Below are 17,403 nucleotides of genomic sequence, written 5' to 3'. Positions count from 1 at the left end.
AGTGGATGAACTGCAAAGCTGCACCAAAGCCCAGTATAAAATTCATGAGGCATAACTCAACCGGAGCGAAAGAACAGAGCCAGTAAAAATTAAACAACAAATCTTACATCTTGGAGGAGGCTGAGTTTCTCCAGCTCCCACTGGTGGTCCAGAATGAGGCTGTCACTACGTGGCCTCCATCCAGCCAGGTTCTCTTCCCCACGGACGTAGGCCACAGAGGTGTCCAGCACCCGCCTGCGTCTCCTTTGCATTCCTGGTGAGGGATGGGTGCAATGTTAGAATTTCAGGACGACTGAGCTAAATGCAAAACCGTTTTTTTTCTTGCCTCTTACCAGGGCTTCCTGCATCTGCCTGGTGACACAGGCTGACCTCGTAAACTCCAGTTACACGGTTTCTAAAAAAAGGGAGCGAGAGGGCATTTAACATTTTATAGAACATCATCAGAGAGAACAAATGAGCTAAATTATGATTTTAAAGATTAAAATGTCTCACCCATCTGCAGCTCTTAGGCTACCAGTACCGAAAAGGTTACGGATTGATCGGGAAGCTGAGAGCTTTGTGTCCCGAGAGTAAAATACCATGCAGATATCTTTGGTAATAACTGCAGGCTGCGTGCAGTTCTCCATCTGCAATTCATAAAACAGGAGACATTTCCAACATTGTTCCTCTAGAGTAACTCACACGTCACCTCTGATCCTGTAACAGCTATTTCTCCTTCTTATGAATGCAGGCAGTGTACAGTACCTCCAAGTAGGCTGAGAGGGTCATATAGATCTTCTCCCCGTATGGAGTGACTCGGTTTAGGAGCAGGGAGTTGTGCATTGAGCTATCCCAAGCAGCCTCAAACCGGAAGAAAGTTCTGAGGTGGTCCGATGAGACAAGAAGCCAAGAAACTGAATCAGCAGTCGAAACTCAAGTTCCTTTTACTAAAACAACAGATTAGCTGCCAGAGCTTAACCCATGCTAAAGTTTACTCTGCAGATGTAAACATAAAAAACTAGATAAATCCAAAAAAATTCCAATAATAAACTATTTAAACAGAAAAATGTGCCCTAATATCATGATTTATAAACAGAAGCAAATCAATTTACTGATCCACTTGTGCAATATATAAACATTTTAGTAAATATTTCTCTAGTTTTCAATAAAACAAAAGTGCTTATACGATCATTTTGCATGCAACAAACAGACTGAGTTATGTTTGCTTTGTATAAAACATCACAGAAAAGCAAAGAGAGCAGAGATGAATATTGGTACAGAAAGAAAGGCGATGGAGGGATGAGGCACGAGCAGGTAAACATGAGGGACAGGGCAGTGAAATACCTATGGTCAACTCCCACGGAAATGCTGTGAGAAAGAGGAAATCAGCAAAAAAATAGACAGTGAGAGTCAGGAAGTATGTTGTGGTTGTGTGCTTGTGTGGCTGGGATGCTGTTTGCCTTTTTTTCACACTGATAACTCATCAAAGCTCATCAGATAGAGCGGAGAGGTTCTGTGAGGACGGCTGATTTACTGTACGTTAGAGAAGGTCAAATAACAGCACGGGACCATTCTTCAAGCACAACAATGCTGCTTTCTATTCCTCCGATGATTTACTCCATACACTAATGTACACAATTTTTCCTCGTGTCCCTCGAGGGGAAATAATCACACACTGAAGTCAGTTATTATTCTGGCCTGTAGCCCGGTGCTGCCTTAAATCTAAAAAAGATAATCCAAGCAAGAACTGTAAAAGGAAACTAATGTTTCTCTAAGCCATGAAAAGAGGCCGTACGGACTCTTCATGAGGTTCAGATGTTGGGCCCACTGGCCTTGGACTGAGGTGACCTTGTGGGAAAGTGAACAGAGTGTCACTGCAAAGAAAGCAAACATCTATGCGCAGAGCTCGCGTGAATAAAGGAGAGGTGCCTTTTCTGTTGCCAGTAATTAGCAAGTTCATACAAATTCACACCTTCACACATGCACACTTTTTCCCCAGTAGTAGAAACCTGTTCGCTTACACTACAACGAAGCAATTTCCTCTCTGCGCTCCTCCAACATGTGCTTCTCTGCACTTTACTGCCTCCTAAAATTGTGGGAGCCAGCACTGAAGTCATGCTCCTGGCATAACATGTGAGGAACCATTTGTTTCTGGTGTTTGGCAGAGTTTCGCTGAGGTACGAGTAGGATTTAAAAATATTCACAACATTGCAGCAATTTTGTGTAAAGTGCTACTGGTGAGGTAATGGTTCACTGGAATACATTTTAATAGCTGCACTGGAGTATCGTGCCAGAGCGCGTACTGTAAATGATGTGATCCATATTGCAGCACTTGAGTAATAGCGGGCGAACAGTGTTCCTGTTAATATTCTGTAGCTTTGATGGGAAACACTCTGACTCTTGGGATTAGAGGTGACTAACAAAATCATATCCATGGATTCAAAATATTCCTTCACTGTAAAGGCCAAAAAAATGAACATAAGAAACAGTGTTGAGAGACAAAAGCAGAAAATAACCTCTTTTTAGCCTCTTTTAAATATCAGTTTGCCTTTGTAGAGTTAGGCTATGTTTCTGTGATGGATTCCTACCACCCTCTACTGGTAACCAGTACAAATGCACCTTCTTCATAGTTTTACTTCACTGCCTTCTCAATGTAATCTGCAAATAAAGGAGCACTTGTAAACAAACAGGCTAAAGACAGAGTAAACGTTCTAAAATCTGCCTCATCAGCTGAAGTGGAAACCAAGAGTTTGATACTGGCCCCACGACACCTCCAGCAGAGACACAGCCAAGGACAGTCCACGCGAAACAAAGCAGAGCCATGCAGATCCCGTCCGTCATCGGCCTGACAGAAGCTCAAACACACATCCAACACAGCCAGAGAAGCAAAGAGGCACAGATGAAACGCTGACAGCAATGACAGAGTCAGAGAGAAGGTAACAAAGTCACGAAAGAGATGACAGGGTATGGAGGACATTAGAAAGATGAGGCGTTCGTGTAACTTAGGAGCATGAAAACAGAGGCAAATAATATACCTAGGCATGTCCGAATCAAGAAACTGTCTGCAAAAGCAAAAAACAACATTCCGTTAGTGGACTGGAGGGAGAAAAATGTTAGCATCATATTCTTGCGATGTTAGTTTCTGACCACACTGGACCGCATCTTGATCTGGCGCTGAGCCATTAAGCTTAAGTTTTGGCTACTGAGCCCATAACACGACAAACAATTAGGGTTAAAGAAAGGCTGATCCAGCAGAGGTTAGAGGTTAGTACAGTATGGAGCTCTCGGTTGCTTTACATTAAAACGCAGTAAACCCAAATCTGGACGATGCTGCTGCTGATGTTGTTAGATTTTTTGGGGATAGGGGAAGCAAGAGAGATTAAGCAATGAGACAAAAAAAACAGGGTCAGGATGCGCTATAATTTTCAGGACTTTTTACGTGAATAATTACAATATTTTCATTCATATTTCTTATATTGTAAATATACTTATGGAGTCTACTACTACATAAGAGTTACTACCATAAGATTTATACAAGGATGAGTGTTAAGTGATTTTAGATATTAATAAAGAAGCAAAAAAAGAGTTAATAATATCTTTTGTGGCAGCAGTTACTTGATTTATTAACTGAATGGTCCATCTACAAATCAATTGCTGTTTAATCCTAAATTCTCATCAGTTGTAAAAAGAAACCTACTGCCCTCTACTGGCGGGATGCTAACATTAAGCTCTGCAAACTCGGGGCTTTTTACATTTCTCTGTTTTGCACTTCCTCGACTCCTCTCTCCTCCATCCTTCTGCCAGACACTCTGCATTAAATCAGTCCTGAAGGATGTCTCAATTTATAAAACACACAGAGGAGAGGAAGGAGGAGGAAGCACAGTCATTTATGTAATTTATGGAAGTCTTTTGAGCTTGAAAGGTATGTAAAAACCATAACAGGAGAAGTAATTACTCTTTTGTATTCAGTTTTTCTTTCTGCCTGTCTCCATTAGTGTGGAGAGGATTATCAAAAAAATGCATGATATCTCTACACTCTTCTCACAATGTGTACCGCTATCAAATAATACCAGTGGCAGGCTGTAACAAAGCAATGGCCAGATACTGCTGCTGTACTACACTTTGAATTAAAATCACTTTAAAATGATGTCTCTGCAGCCTCTCATTCTGTTAAATGCATGTTGGCTCAACTCCTCTCTTACCTCCTTGGTTTGCATCTGTGATAAAATGCAAGAAAAGGAGGCAAGGAAATGATGCATAAAATGAGTGTCTGTACAAAAATTTGCATGTATAAAAGTCAGAACATATATTTCTGTTATACATTCACAACAGCTCATTCTAACCTCTTTCCTGTGAACTTTGTGTTAGTAATGCCATTACTCAGTAAGTGAACAATACACCTCCTCTGTTCTTTCGTTTGTCTTTATAAACTAGGCTCCAGTTGTACATCACACCCAGAAACATCATTTCCAGGGTCATTAGAAAAGGGAAGGTCAATCAGGTGATTTAATAAAATGATGAAATGCTGCATATCAAATGAATGACTCTGCACTGAGTAGAAAACAACAAAATAGTTAAAGGTGTGTTAGTGATTTTATATTTAAATAAATATATGCATGGCAGTGGAAAAGTTAGAAGGGCATGCATTTCTATTTTATACTGATCTGTTTACACAGAGTAAAATTAAGGTGCACGATTAATAAAAAAAACACTTTTTAAACCTACACTGGGGTCAGTGGATCTAATCATGGCAGTGATGACAGTGGCTAAATGAGAGGTGATGAACACAGTGAGATGCAACATGTAGGTGCAATGAGACAACCAACAGCAGCATATATTAACACCAAGGAGGGTCGCGCAGCCAGCATGGACGAGTGACTTCAGAGCTACTAGTGTGGTAAGTGTAGCTTTAAAGAGATTCTTAAATAACTCAAGGAAAGTGACTCTGGATCTGACCTGCTGTTGTCAGAAAGAGGGATCTACAGCATATTCATGCAGGTACAGTGATAACGATAAGAACACAAAGGGAATTTGCAGTTTCCTGACATAACATTCAAGCTGTGACTCTGCTGCCATGCTTTTTACAATTTATATGCTTAGGGTGACCAGATCCCAGCAGATTAGATGTCATTAAAGAGACTTTGTGGGCTAGAAATTATTTCACAAATCTCACTTGTAATTGAAGAACAAATATGGTTTACTTTTTACGAGCACAAATGGAAGCAAAGGCTTGTTTTAATGGTCTTTACATACTTGTTTATTTCATTCGTCTATTCCAGCAAGCATTAAAACTGTTAGCTTCTGTTTCAGCTGCTATTCTGTTTCCAAATCATTTTTAGGTTTAATGGTAAATTCATCCATAAATCAGCACACTTATTTTCAAGCCACATATTTCCTGCAAGCATCCGTTGACTCTGGTAAACATGAGCTAATCAAAATCTGGGAGAACGGGTTAATAAAATGAAGTTTGAGGACACCTGGTCACCCCATATGTGCCATGCATTTGCCGTGTGTCGTGTTCCAGTGCAGGAGCTGCTGCAGCAATAACGCACACTCTCAGATAAGACTCACAAACATCAGAACCGTAAAGTGGTTTCCAAATTCAGCTGAGCTGCCACATAATTCAAAAAGCTATGGGAACACAGTAGTTTGCAAGTATTTTGCTATTTATATGAAAAACATTTGCTTCAAACATCAAGCGTAGTACATACCTGTCATCGTGCAGGGGCCTGACATATCCAACAGATAAAATGTTGAGAGACAGAATATTAGGATCAATGATGGTCTCATCAGATTCGGGCGTGTTGCGCAGACGTCCTGGGAAAGCAGAAATACCTCAGTAAGAACAGCTCATACAGACTATTGGTAAAATGTATTCAGCTTTAGAAAGGCTGAACATCAGTCTTACCCACAACAAGCTCACGGACTTCCTTCCATTCTATGTCATTTCCAGATTCATGTACAATAGTAACAGTGATTCTCCTCTGGAGGCCCTGAAGAAGGAACAAGGATAGAGTGAGCACCCAGAATATGCTTTTAAGACACTTTTCAAAGGTTGCAGAGCGTGACGCATCCACTGAACAGGCTGTCTACAATTACTAAGACCAAATTGGAGACGCTTTCGTGCTGCATCAATCTGGGTAGAATTGCATGCTGCCCTCTCAGAGCAGAGCTATGAAGCCAAATGCGAATGTCTTCAGGTATAAAAGATCCTTTGATGACAGTGGATTTGACCGCACCATATTTGCTCCCAGCCTGACTAAGATACCTGGTGCAGAAGAAATGTGCCATGGCAGGGCATTCCTCCTCTGTGGTCCACTACTGCAGGGATGTAGCTGAATGACAGAAAAAAAGAGAACGAGTCTCAGAGATTTCTGTGGCCCAACAAATTCTTCCAATTTTCTGCTGACCCGGGATACTCACTCCCCGTTCGCCTCCAGCTCGCAGATCTCGAAGAAAACCATGAGGTCATATTTACAGTGACGGGGTCCTGCCTGTGGACGGGTCATGGCCGTCAGTTTGGTGGCAGGTACTGTGTTGAAAAGGATTAGAGAGAGGATTATACAAGAAGGCACAACAGGGGTAAACCTAGCGCAGGCTAGCAGCTAACAGCAGTGAGAACAGCTACCTACCCTACAAAGGAAAGAGAAAGGGGAGAAGAAAGGAAATCAGTGATTCAGGGAAGGAGCACCCACTCAGTACTGGACAAGAAGCTTTTTTTCATTTAGCACATTTTTGACTGCTCTGTGTAAAGAAAAAAAAAGTCTGAACCATCCTTTAGGTGAGAGAATGCATATGTATGTCTTTATAAAGCACTTTAACGTTCAGGTGACCAAGTGGGGATATTTACAATGCCAGACATCTTAATCTCTATAAAAGCTTGGTCGCCTGATGGTTACTAGTAACATTTAGTACAATCAGTCTATAATGTTAATAAGAGTGACTAAGAGTTAAAGAAATTCTTTAACTTTCACTGGTGCCCAAAAGCAGTTCAGAGGTAAAGAAAAAAAAAAACCATGCATCCCTTAAATTTGTCCCAAGCTGAAGCAGAAATCAATTTTATAAGTATAAATACAGTATGTTAAATAAAGGACAGTATAATCTGATGCATACTTGTAGGAGTTACTATGTATTTTATATATTAAAGGTGCTTCAAGTATCACTTTTAGAGATGCAATATAATTCTTAGCCAACAGAATAACTGAAATAACAATCTGGTGGATAACTAACACCAGTATTGTTCAGGTTTTAGTTTTCAGCTGTTCATTAAAATGTTTTTAAAAATGTAGCCACCTCAAAACTGATGTGACACTACAGATAGACATATACTGCTTTAAATATCTGTACTGTTACAGGTTAATAGCAGGTGAGACGAATTTGCAGCCTGTAAAATAGTTCCCTTTTTGCTGTATTTAACTCTTTATCTGATTGTTTTCTACCTCTTTGGATTGATTGCTTTCCTATTATAACATGTGAATTTATTCCCAGGGATTGATAAATCTCAGGTGTGTTATATTTGCATATGCACCACAATGTACATTATAGTTAACATTCCCATTGGGGAGAGTTTCATTCGTGGCAGACTAATGTAGAAGAAAGGCACTGTGATCCAATCAAGAGGAGCTCAAAGAGGGAACTGCAAGGAGAATGCACCACATAACAGTGAACACACAGTACACCACAGAGCCAATCCAACTGCAGAATCCTGACACATGAAACCTCCCCTTTTATATCGATTAACTTGAGTTTTACTACACAGCAAGTAGCAACTAGTAACTGACACTGAACATTTGTGTTAGTGCTTCATCTACAAGGCGACTCAGTCACAAAAACCTAGAGCTGGAAGAGCTACTTTTAGTGCTTTTAAAATGCACTTGGCTCATTTAAGTCACACCAAGAAAAACACTCGATATAAAAAAGGGTTTCCAGTTGCAGGATTCTCTTGGATCTGACCAATCAGTGACCAACCCGGCTTCTGAGCTTTAATAACTGAACAGATAGAGATGGGTGGAGCTGGCAGCTGAGCTTGCTCATTTCCTTCCAGCAGGAAGGAAGCAGCTAAGCCAGCGGCAGACAGAGCGTGGCCTGACAGCGAGTCCACCAGTGACCCATTGAACACATCTGGGACCAAGTATCGGATGAGCTCCAGCGATTTCTCCCGGTCCGACGAGGCGTCAGGATCCACTGCTCACACCCAACAACATGAAGCTGAGATGATACGACTTGCAAGCAGACGAGTACAACAGCAATACAACAAAAATAAATGATAAGACACGAGCAGAGCATCTTATTTACCTGGTTTGGAGAGAGGCATCACTCGTGGAAACTGTCTCCTGCAGGGGCGTAGTGGACTGGGTGTCACAACACACAGTTACGTATGAATATAAAGAATTGCAAGCATTTTCATCATAGTATGTGTATAAATGCAGTAAATGCTATAAGCAAACACAGTACCTCATGACATCTTTACAAAGAGGAAGAAAAGGCTGCTTCTGGTAGTGGCCAAAGACTTCAAACACAATTGGCTGAGTCTTGATGTAGTCCACGAATGATCTAGTAACCTCAACAGCAATCTACAAAAACAAAAAACAATCCATTTTAGTGCCTAACCTATTAAAACACAGAACAATGGATAAAGCTGTGCAGGACATGAGCGGATTCTTCTTACGTTCTGCACATGGTAGAAACCGAGAGGAGGGCCGCGGCCTGTGTTTTTTAGGGGTTCAGTGGAGAAGGCCTCATCATGGCGGTGGATGAAGCTAAAGTATCAAAGCAAAGTTTGCATGTGAAACTGTAAAAAGAACACCAACAATCACAAATCTCCAGCAGAAATATTGTGAAGAGCAATTTACTTGAACTGGCAGAAGATGTCGGCATATTCCGCAGAGATGCTGGAGGCCTGCAGGACAGTCACTCTGAAGGTAAAAATATTACCGATCCTGAGATGTTCCAGAGTCGTATCGAGTGCTCCATCCAGACCAGCCTTCAGTGGATTCTCCACCTCATCTGATCCAGCTGCAAGGAACCACAAAAAAGGAAAAAAGAAAAATAAACGCAGGTTGGAAATTCTCATTGAGGACTAGACATCCATGAATGTTCTTTCCACACTTAAATCTGGTTGGTGGGCGTGACCTTCATGTTTAATTTTTAAAGATTAAGCTTTATTAATCCAGGATATTGGACAACCTAAAGGTTTCCCAGTAACAAGGGTCTTGACTTTTCAATGTTGATATTCTAGTTTTTTGATCTAAAGGCCATGAATAAATCATCAATCTACTTAGACTGATCTATTTTATTGATAACCCAAATGCAAGAAATTCAGACACTGTTAATTCTACACTTTGACTTTAGTAAATACTACATGCATGTACGTGAGGTGAAAGAGACTGCAGGACTGTTTAACACTGTATGGATGTTATATAAATCCCTGCTTGTTTAAAAAGGCCTCTCCTCTCCTTTTCTTTTTAATGTTTTTGTTGGGAAGGTTGCATTCCAGGTAGATGCCGAGCCGACTGTCAATAAATTCTACTGGAACAGACCAGGAATGGACTGGAGTTACCAAGAAATTGAAGACAAGCATTTGGGCTAATTTATACATCTTCCACATGAGCCACCGTTTGCCATTGTCTGCCCTCCAAATCCAAGCCTATCTAAAATGATTACTTTTAAAGTCTTTATTGTGAATTTTCATGCTGATATAAGTCTGCTGAGCCAAAAAGGAGACCACACACATACATACAGACACAAGCAAACACGCACAACACGTGTCCATTCACTCGTAAAATACGATTACCCGCACATGTGTTGTTGTTGTTGACTTCGTCAGCTGACGGCCCCATTTCTGCGTTCTGCCCTTCTCCCTCCACGATCCGAAGCTCCTCCTGAGAAATCCCAGTGCGAGACAGTCCTACAGAGCAGGACTCTGACTGGAACTACAGGAGCACAGCAGAGTGGTGAACAGTCTTACCCACTCGTGTCCTCAGATTTTTAAACAGTTACATCATTTACTCATTTAGTTGTCTAACAATACATTTTTCAGTTACGACATATGATAACGAGAGCTTTATTTTGCATTTTCCACTTCATTTGAGGGCCACTATTGTATTCATTGTAGAGAAATATAGTAACATATTTCAGATGTAGTTGGAATTCTCTCAAAGGCAATTTTAATGATGGGTATGGGTTATTTCTTGGTAATTTCTTCATAAAATAAGCAGATAAAAGGTCTGGATATGATTCAGATTTTGGCTTCTGTACTTGGAGGCTGTTTCTATAAATACACAAAATGCATCAAATGGTAAAAATTAAATGGTAAAAGAAGTTCTTCTAAAATTGAAAAAACAAAATACATCTATCAGTGGGAAAGAAGGCAGGAATATTAGCAAAATTAACAGTTTGGTGCCATCTGAGTGAAGTAAACGTGTACACTGGTGACACAGCGGTGTATGATGACAGGATCCTTTCTTTACATTCGAGATAAGTGATTGGTCAAAGCCACTGATCAACATGTTTGTATGGCCAGAAACCCCTAAATCTATTGATAGGATGCATTGAGTTCTAATTTTTTTTTACAAATCTAAAGAAGCTCTGGAACAGTGCACAATTCAACTCTTTTTGTAAACACCTAAAATCACAAAAATTGTGACAGCAACTGTACATAGAGGTAAATCCTACACTGTGAAAACTAACGGTAATAACTATAGTGTGTTTTTCACTACCTTTTCATACTGCTGATCCTCAAAGGAGATTTTGGCAGTGCCCGACTGCCTCACTCCGGAGCCGTAGTCGGGAGCCTCCTCATCAGCTGGAGGGAAACACAGAGAACCTTCACCTCACTCCCTCCAGAAATCACACACAGCTTGTCCCGTCAATCGCTTCAACGATCGTGAGTCTGAGGATTTGAGCCTTACCTGATATGGCCTGTACTGCCACCCTAAGGAAGCCCTTTACCTCTCCCTTCTCACTGACAATGGCCACGCGATGGACGAGAGGAACCGGGTACAGCAGATTACTCAGATAAACAAAAGCCCTGCACGGGAAGCCAAAGAGAGAAATAAAAGGAAAAAAAAAGCATTAACAAGAACCAGACCAAGGAGACGTGCCACATTTGATAAAAATCACTGGACTGGACAACAGAACACAGAACTGCAAAGCAACCAAACAGAAGCTGGGACTGCTCTTGCGACGGCCATGGCTGCCCTTTACTATTGCTTTGGAGTGGGCTTATCCTTATCATCCAATAATGACTATATAATCAGGTCAATAGTGGGTCACATGCAATAACCCTAAACTTTTGGGTTGTACTGATGAAGGATAGTGAGGCTAAGGAGCATGTATGTAAGGCTAAACTTTCAATTCTTTTTTATTAACTTTAAAAATTAGAACCCAGCTCAAGACTTTGCTGGATAGCAGATGTTTTCGTCGTAAGCAATGAATTCATTTTAATGCATTGCTTTATGATCACATGCTATCATGACAATGACTCTATATAATGTATAAAGCCAAACTGAGAACTTAAAGCACTTTGCTACAGACTATGTTTCTTTGAGAATAGAAATTTGGGAACAGCTGCATTAGAAATGCTTTCCTTATAAATAATCGAATAACTGATCCACATTTTTCACAAGCCAATAGGGAGAGACATTTAAGGGTGGACAGCGTAAAAAAGGACAGGCTTATGACAAGATTGGTGAGGTGCAAATAAGGCATGCTCAGGACAAAAAAGGTGAACAAAAATGCTTTCAACTTTTTGACTCAAAAGGAATCAAAAGCAAATGGAACAGAAATCATCATACGGAACATGGCTCAGCTTGAATCAAAACTGCCAACAGCTTCATAGACTGTATGCTACATCAAAAACCAAAGAATGACATCAGAAATCAAAGTGCACCTCCTGGGCCGGAGTGGTAATTTGTACAAAATAGGGGTACGAGTTCATCATCAGACGTACTCACGTAAAAATCGACAAAAAAAAAAAAAAGGTCAAAATGAAAAGACTTGTGCTCTGGCATGCCTAAGAGAGACAGCTGCTGCAGAAACCAGCTCTTTCATCTTGAGATTCTGAGTCTTTGTTCGAACACCACTTAGCTCAATCATTTTCAGATTCTTTCAACTGTATTCAGGTTTCACAGCACGGTGAGAACATTTCGCTGTTTCTTCCTCTTACTATGCACATCAGACCTCAATCTACTTCTTGAGATGCATCAGTGCTTTGGGGAGTCAAAAGTCCTTTTTCTTTTTTATAAGCCGCTACTTTGATTTGACATACACCTCAAACAGCCGTTCAGCGTCAGCACTGCATAGAAACAAGAAGCCTAAATGGACCCACTCTGCACTGAATTTAGGAAGAATTTAAGTAAGAGTGAGACGCATCGAGCCACTGTATACCCCCCCTGCAAAAGCAAAGTAAAAGCATTTAGTTGAAAGAGAGATTAAAGATAAAAAGGAAAGAATAGATCCAGTGTCCGCATAGTGTGGTACTCAACATTTTCAGCTCAAGATTTAGAGATACAGTGACAACTAAGGCAAGTCACTAAAGGGTCTGGTTTGACTTTGAGCAGTAAGCAAGTGTTTAAGAAAATCAGTAAAAGGAAATACCACAATTAAAAAAATGTAGGAAAAATTTCTTATTCCTGTTCCGATGTTTTCCAAATTTCGGTTGCAGCTTTCCAACTGAAATGCTTCATGCCCGTGTTAACACTGAAACAGCAGATCTCTGAGGTGGACAGTAATTTGGAGAAGACCAAAGAGCAATATAATTCAGGTGCACTTATTTAGTGACTTCATCTATAAAAATCCTACTTCAGTTTGATTGATTTCCCCTTGAAGGTCATCTCCTTGTGTAACCTTAGAGTGCTGGCAGTGTAGCGTCTATTTAAATCACTCTTTGGATAGCTGATGGATGACCACCATTTGCCATGGACTTTAAATTTATGAAAATTAGGTCATTACGTTCATGTTCAGGATTATCCTTAATAAAGAGAGCTGGATCTCTATCTACAACCCAAAGACCAAAGAGCTTTTTTCAGTGGAAGAGTGTCCAAGAACTAAGTCAGTGTCCTGGATCAGGAGATGCTGCAGGGCTGAAAACGTGAGCTAGCATCCAAGGGCCAAACCTGCGGTTCCACTAGTAACCACTTGATCCTGATTCCCCTACAGACTCCCATGTTAAAATGCTTTTTAATGTTGACCTCTGTGATAAAGACCATCCAATAAATTTCTGTATCAGTTTTGATGAATTAAAGCATTACAACCTCCGATATGATCACTATGGGGTCCAAATAAACAACAACATGGCAGCCGCCAAAATGCAAATAATGTGGCTTCAAAATGTCATATTCACAAAGTACACCAGCTACAGTGCACTGACTGGCAATGCAAAGTTTTTCTTTAACATCCTGTGGCATCTGAGAATCACCTGAACTGTGGTATGCTGAGGTTTTTGGGCCAAATAAAGACAGTCTTGGTCATATAAACATTGCTGTCATGCTGGAAGCTATCCAGAGGTGCACAAAGAGATAACCTTACAGGGGTGTTTGGCAAAAATCAACTTAGGTATGCTTTGCTTTTTAATTTTTATGGAGAGAGTCACTTTATGATCACACCTCACAAAGCACACTATGGGTATATTTTGTGTATTTATGCATACCCAGCCCACAACTCAAGGAGGGCTATGTGAAGATATACACGCTATTATTTACTGCATTTTCCAAGAATACTGTTCCATCTACCCTGATGTTTGCCAAGGGAAAGGGACCCTGCATCTCAGCGTGAAAGAGCTAGTTTCCTCCATCAGCATGCTCCTGAAACCTCACCAACCTTCCCACTACACTGAATAATGGTGAGCGGTCGTAAAAGGGATCCAGGCCTTCGCTGGAGCCTCGGCAGAGCTCTCTTTCATCATCATCATCATCATCATCATCATCATCATCATCCTCTACCCCGAGCTCGGAGCTCGGGTCGTCCAAAAAGATATCATCGTCCAGGTCGTCCAAATCCTCCAACTCCTCCTCCTCCCCGCGACCCTCCCGCTGCGAGTCAGCCAGCTCAGTAATTTCAGAGGTGGAAAGGGTCGGGGATGGGGTGGGGTCACTCATGCGCTCGCTCATGCATGTCTTGAAAATGGGATTTCTGGTGCAGCCAGAGACATGGGAACTAGGTTAGTACAGTTAGAGAGAAGGGACGAACTGATCCACAGGAGAAAAGCTTCTTCCCTCTGATTCAGAAACAGCTTTTATTGTTTGTTTCAGTGTTGAGCAAAGAGCAGAGAAAGAGAGGACAGATGGGAGACTCCAGGAAGCTACAAACGTTGTGCTGATCGTGGGCTATAGATAGACACATTTTTAACTTTAGTCAAGTCAAAAACAAGTATTATTTCACCTACACAGGTATTCACTGTCATTTGCCCAGTCCTCATGCGCAGATTTAACCGCACATGTAAGTTTCTGCTTAGTGAGTGTCAGGGGAATTCAAATTTACTGTTTTAAGTACAGATTTTTACACATGCATATAAAAAGAAGAGGCTAAGGTGAATAAAATGTAGAGAAGGGAATTCAAGGAATGCGTGCTCTTGCAGGTAACTGTAATCTAAACCGTTAAAAAAAAGTGAGCAGGGGGAGGAACCAAAGTTAATCATGCCAAGTGAGCCAATCATCAAAGGAGCTCTGTCCCATGATTGGTCACTTTTTAAGGGATCACATGCATAGAACCTCCTTAAATGACAGCTTCAGTGCTATAGACTGGGGGAGTCCAACTCCAGTCCTCAAGGGCCAGGGTCCAGGTTTTAGATGTGTCCTTGATCCAACACAGCTGATTTAAATGGGTAAATTACCTCCTCAACATGTCTTGAAGTTCACAGAGGCCTGGTAATGAACTAGTCATTTGATGCAGGTGTGTTGACCCAGGGTGAGATCTAAAACCTGCAGGACACCGGCCACTGAGCCCTGGAGTGCCCCCACTCCTGCTGTAGACAGTGCTGTTTGACACCATATTTGCTCACAAAATGAACTCTGGTGACCAACCTGTTAACAGGCACTTGTAACAGTTGGATTTACTCCCAGCAATCACTGGATTACTGTGATAGTTCACTATATGCTGCAACTGAGCTTTGGCAGTGAATATTTATGTGTGTGAAATAAGATCATTTGCTCACGGGCTTGCTTAATTGCATCTAAAGGTAATGACAGAAATTAAACGTCATACAGATTTCATTTGAAAATGGCCAGTCATTTTGAGTTATCACACCAGCCACATATGTACAAAGTGAGCCTGTATTCAGTTATGTATTAATTCAACCCATCAGTTCTCGACAGCAGCTACATTTTTTAAACAGCAAGAGTAAAGGATGTAGTATAAAATAGCAGTAAACTATTAAAACTAAAGCATTGAAAACATCAAATGTTGTGCATCTGGATAAATATACACCTGCTTTCACCTTTATAATATGGACAGACAGATTGAAAACCTGAAAAAGAACAGCTCAAGGGCACAGTTTCCAGTGTTTCCATGTCTTACAGGAGCTGAATAACATTAAAGGCTGGAGTGAGACGCTTAATATTACATAACAGGTGCAAGTGAGAGAGCGAGAGAGAGAGAGACACTGGGAGGCCATGTGCCAAGGTGGAAGAGAAAGAAACAGCAGGTTTTGAGTAGGAGGACTGACGAAATGTTTTTCTCAAATCTTGCATAGATGATTTTCCCATTGAAGTAGAAAGCTCCATCATTAACTGGAATGTATCGTTATCAAATGTATTAATCACCACACTGTTATTTCAGTTTGTACAGGCAGGTTTTATAGTGGCTGAAATACAAAGTTTGACAACTAGGGACACCAGACTGAATGAACTGCAGATAATTCATGCAGCTGTCCCCATCATTTTGGAGTACACTCCTCACACAGTAAAGCTGCATTTCCAACCCAAGTGCCTGGAACTTTAACTATCAGGAACGACGTCCTGCAAGTGGAAAAGTGGACAGCAGCCTCCATATATCCTAAATTTAATACTGTTCTTGTTGGCCTCTGTATTTCTTATTCCTGTCCCGATGTGTTGGACTCAGTATTTACCTGCCAACCAGGCGGAACCAGGGGAAGCGATCGTAAAAGGGGTCACCTCCCGTCATCACATTTTCACATTCCTCCACAGTACTGTTGGGCACATCAGCAGCACGATCATACATTTCTCTCATCAGATCTAGCCTCTGCCTGCAGAAAGCACCAACAATGAAGACATAAAAAAGACACACAGCAGGGCGTTAATGAGAAAAAGTAAACAGTTTGGAAGAAATAAAATAGCGCTGAGGAAGACACTGAAGCATGGCTCTTTTTTTATTGCTGTTCGATATTAGGTTGGTAGATATTTTTAATTTGGAAGTGCAATTACTGAAGCGAATGTTTGCAATAAAAGAAACTGACTTACAAACTGAAGAGCACTAAAATAAGAGTTTTAGTGCGACACTTCATGAATTTTTGATTACCAAGATAAGTTTAAGATTTGTTCATCAAAGACTTGCGTGCATGTTCAGCCACCTTAGTTTTTCTAATGTCCAATAGTGAGTTGCTCCATTCTTCTGATCTTGCACCTCCACCGCCACGATAGTACGTGGGAATTGTCGCTTCTCTCTGTCTTTAGTTGCCTCTGGGGGCAACAGGTCAGGAGGCAGGGGGGAGTAAAGAGTGTCTGTCAGCAACACGAACTGGAACTGCACCTGCAGGGGAAGAATGAGTATGCTCAAAGAGCCGTTTCACAGCATAGACCTGTGGATATATTGATGAGTCTAAATGACATTTCTAACCTTCTTCTTAAGTTCGACACTGATCGCATTAGCCTCCTTCAGGAAGATGGCGTTTCCCCATAAGAGATCACGCAGCGAGGTGAACTGGTAGCATCGCCATTTACGGAAACTCCACACAGCCAGCTCTCTTTCCCTCTCCGTCCACTGCACTGTAGGGCAGAAAGAGGACTCGATGAAGGTGTGATTATCCCTAATATAGATTTATAAATGTGTCCTAGTATTAATTGTTTTTACCTTCTTCTTCCGGTTCCTCCTCTTCTTCAGGGCCTTCTGGGTTATAACGGTCCACTTGCTTCCGAAGAGCCTCCAGCTTGCTTTCATAATCCTAATAATTTATAATTAAAGTTTTAAATACATGAACAAGCCATTCAAGATGAATTAATCATTAATAACTGGTGAAATGAAAGGCCCCAAAAGATTGCATTTAGAATTAAAGCGCGGAAAAATGTGTTGCGGCGTACAACTGTGCATATAAATACTGTCAAATACACATCCATGTGAATTAAAAATACTTAATGATATTAAGCTGCAGATCCTGCCAGATAAAATTCTCCCACAGACTGTGGATTCTCCTCGTGCCACAGAGAATCAGAAATAAAATGCTGTAGCTTGTGGGCAGTCAGATCTGCTGAT

General features: G+C 41.0%; 1 protein-coding gene across 2 annotated transcripts in view; it reads right to left on the bottom strand.

Moving 5' to 3' along the window:
• kif1aa (kinesin family member 1Aa) overlaps nt 1-17,403 on the bottom strand; it is a 49,575-nt gene that overhangs the window by 6,191 nt on the left and 25,981 nt on the right. The window contains exons 23-43 of one of the 2 annotated variants that reach the window (XM_039607328.1): nt 17,005-17,095; nt 16,771-16,919; nt 16,505-16,683; nt 16,043-16,180; nt 13,798-14,109; nt 10,890-11,008; nt 10,698-10,783; nt 9,773-9,911; nt 8,832-8,994; nt 8,648-8,738; nt 8,434-8,552; nt 8,275-8,330; nt 6,403-6,511; nt 6,248-6,314; nt 5,888-5,972; nt 5,691-5,796; nt 3,015-3,041; nt 745-859; nt 493-626; nt 333-394; nt 108-253 (exon numbers count right to left, since the gene is read on the bottom strand). In XM_039607328.1, coding sequence (XP_039463262.1) covers nt 108-253; nt 333-394; nt 493-626; nt 745-859; nt 3,015-3,041; nt 5,691-5,796; nt 5,888-5,972; nt 6,248-6,314; nt 6,403-6,511; nt 8,275-8,330; nt 8,434-8,552; nt 8,648-8,738; nt 8,832-8,994; nt 9,773-9,911; nt 10,698-10,783; nt 10,890-11,008; nt 13,798-14,109; nt 16,043-16,180; nt 16,505-16,683; nt 16,771-16,919; nt 17,005-17,095 — 2,493 coding nt within the window. The remainder of the gene's footprint in view (nt 1-107; nt 254-332; nt 395-492; nt 627-744; nt 860-3,014; nt 3,042-5,690; nt 5,797-5,887; nt 5,973-6,247; nt 6,315-6,402; nt 6,512-8,274; nt 8,331-8,433; nt 8,553-8,647; nt 8,739-8,831; nt 8,995-9,772; nt 9,912-10,697; nt 10,784-10,889; nt 11,009-13,797; nt 14,110-16,042; nt 16,181-16,504; nt 16,684-16,770; nt 16,920-17,004; nt 17,096-17,403) is intronic. The other variant, XM_039607329.1, reaches the window with a different exon arrangement.

The sequence above is a fragment of the Oreochromis aureus genome, linkage group 23, assembly GCF_013358895.1.
Source record: "Oreochromis aureus strain Israel breed Guangdong linkage group 23, ZZ_aureus, whole genome shotgun sequence".
Taxonomy (NCBI): Eukaryota; Metazoa; Chordata; class Actinopteri; order Cichliformes; family Cichlidae; genus Oreochromis; species Oreochromis aureus.
The sequence above is the reverse complement of the archived record's forward strand: the minus strand, read 5'-3'. Positions and strand labels throughout refer to the sequence as shown.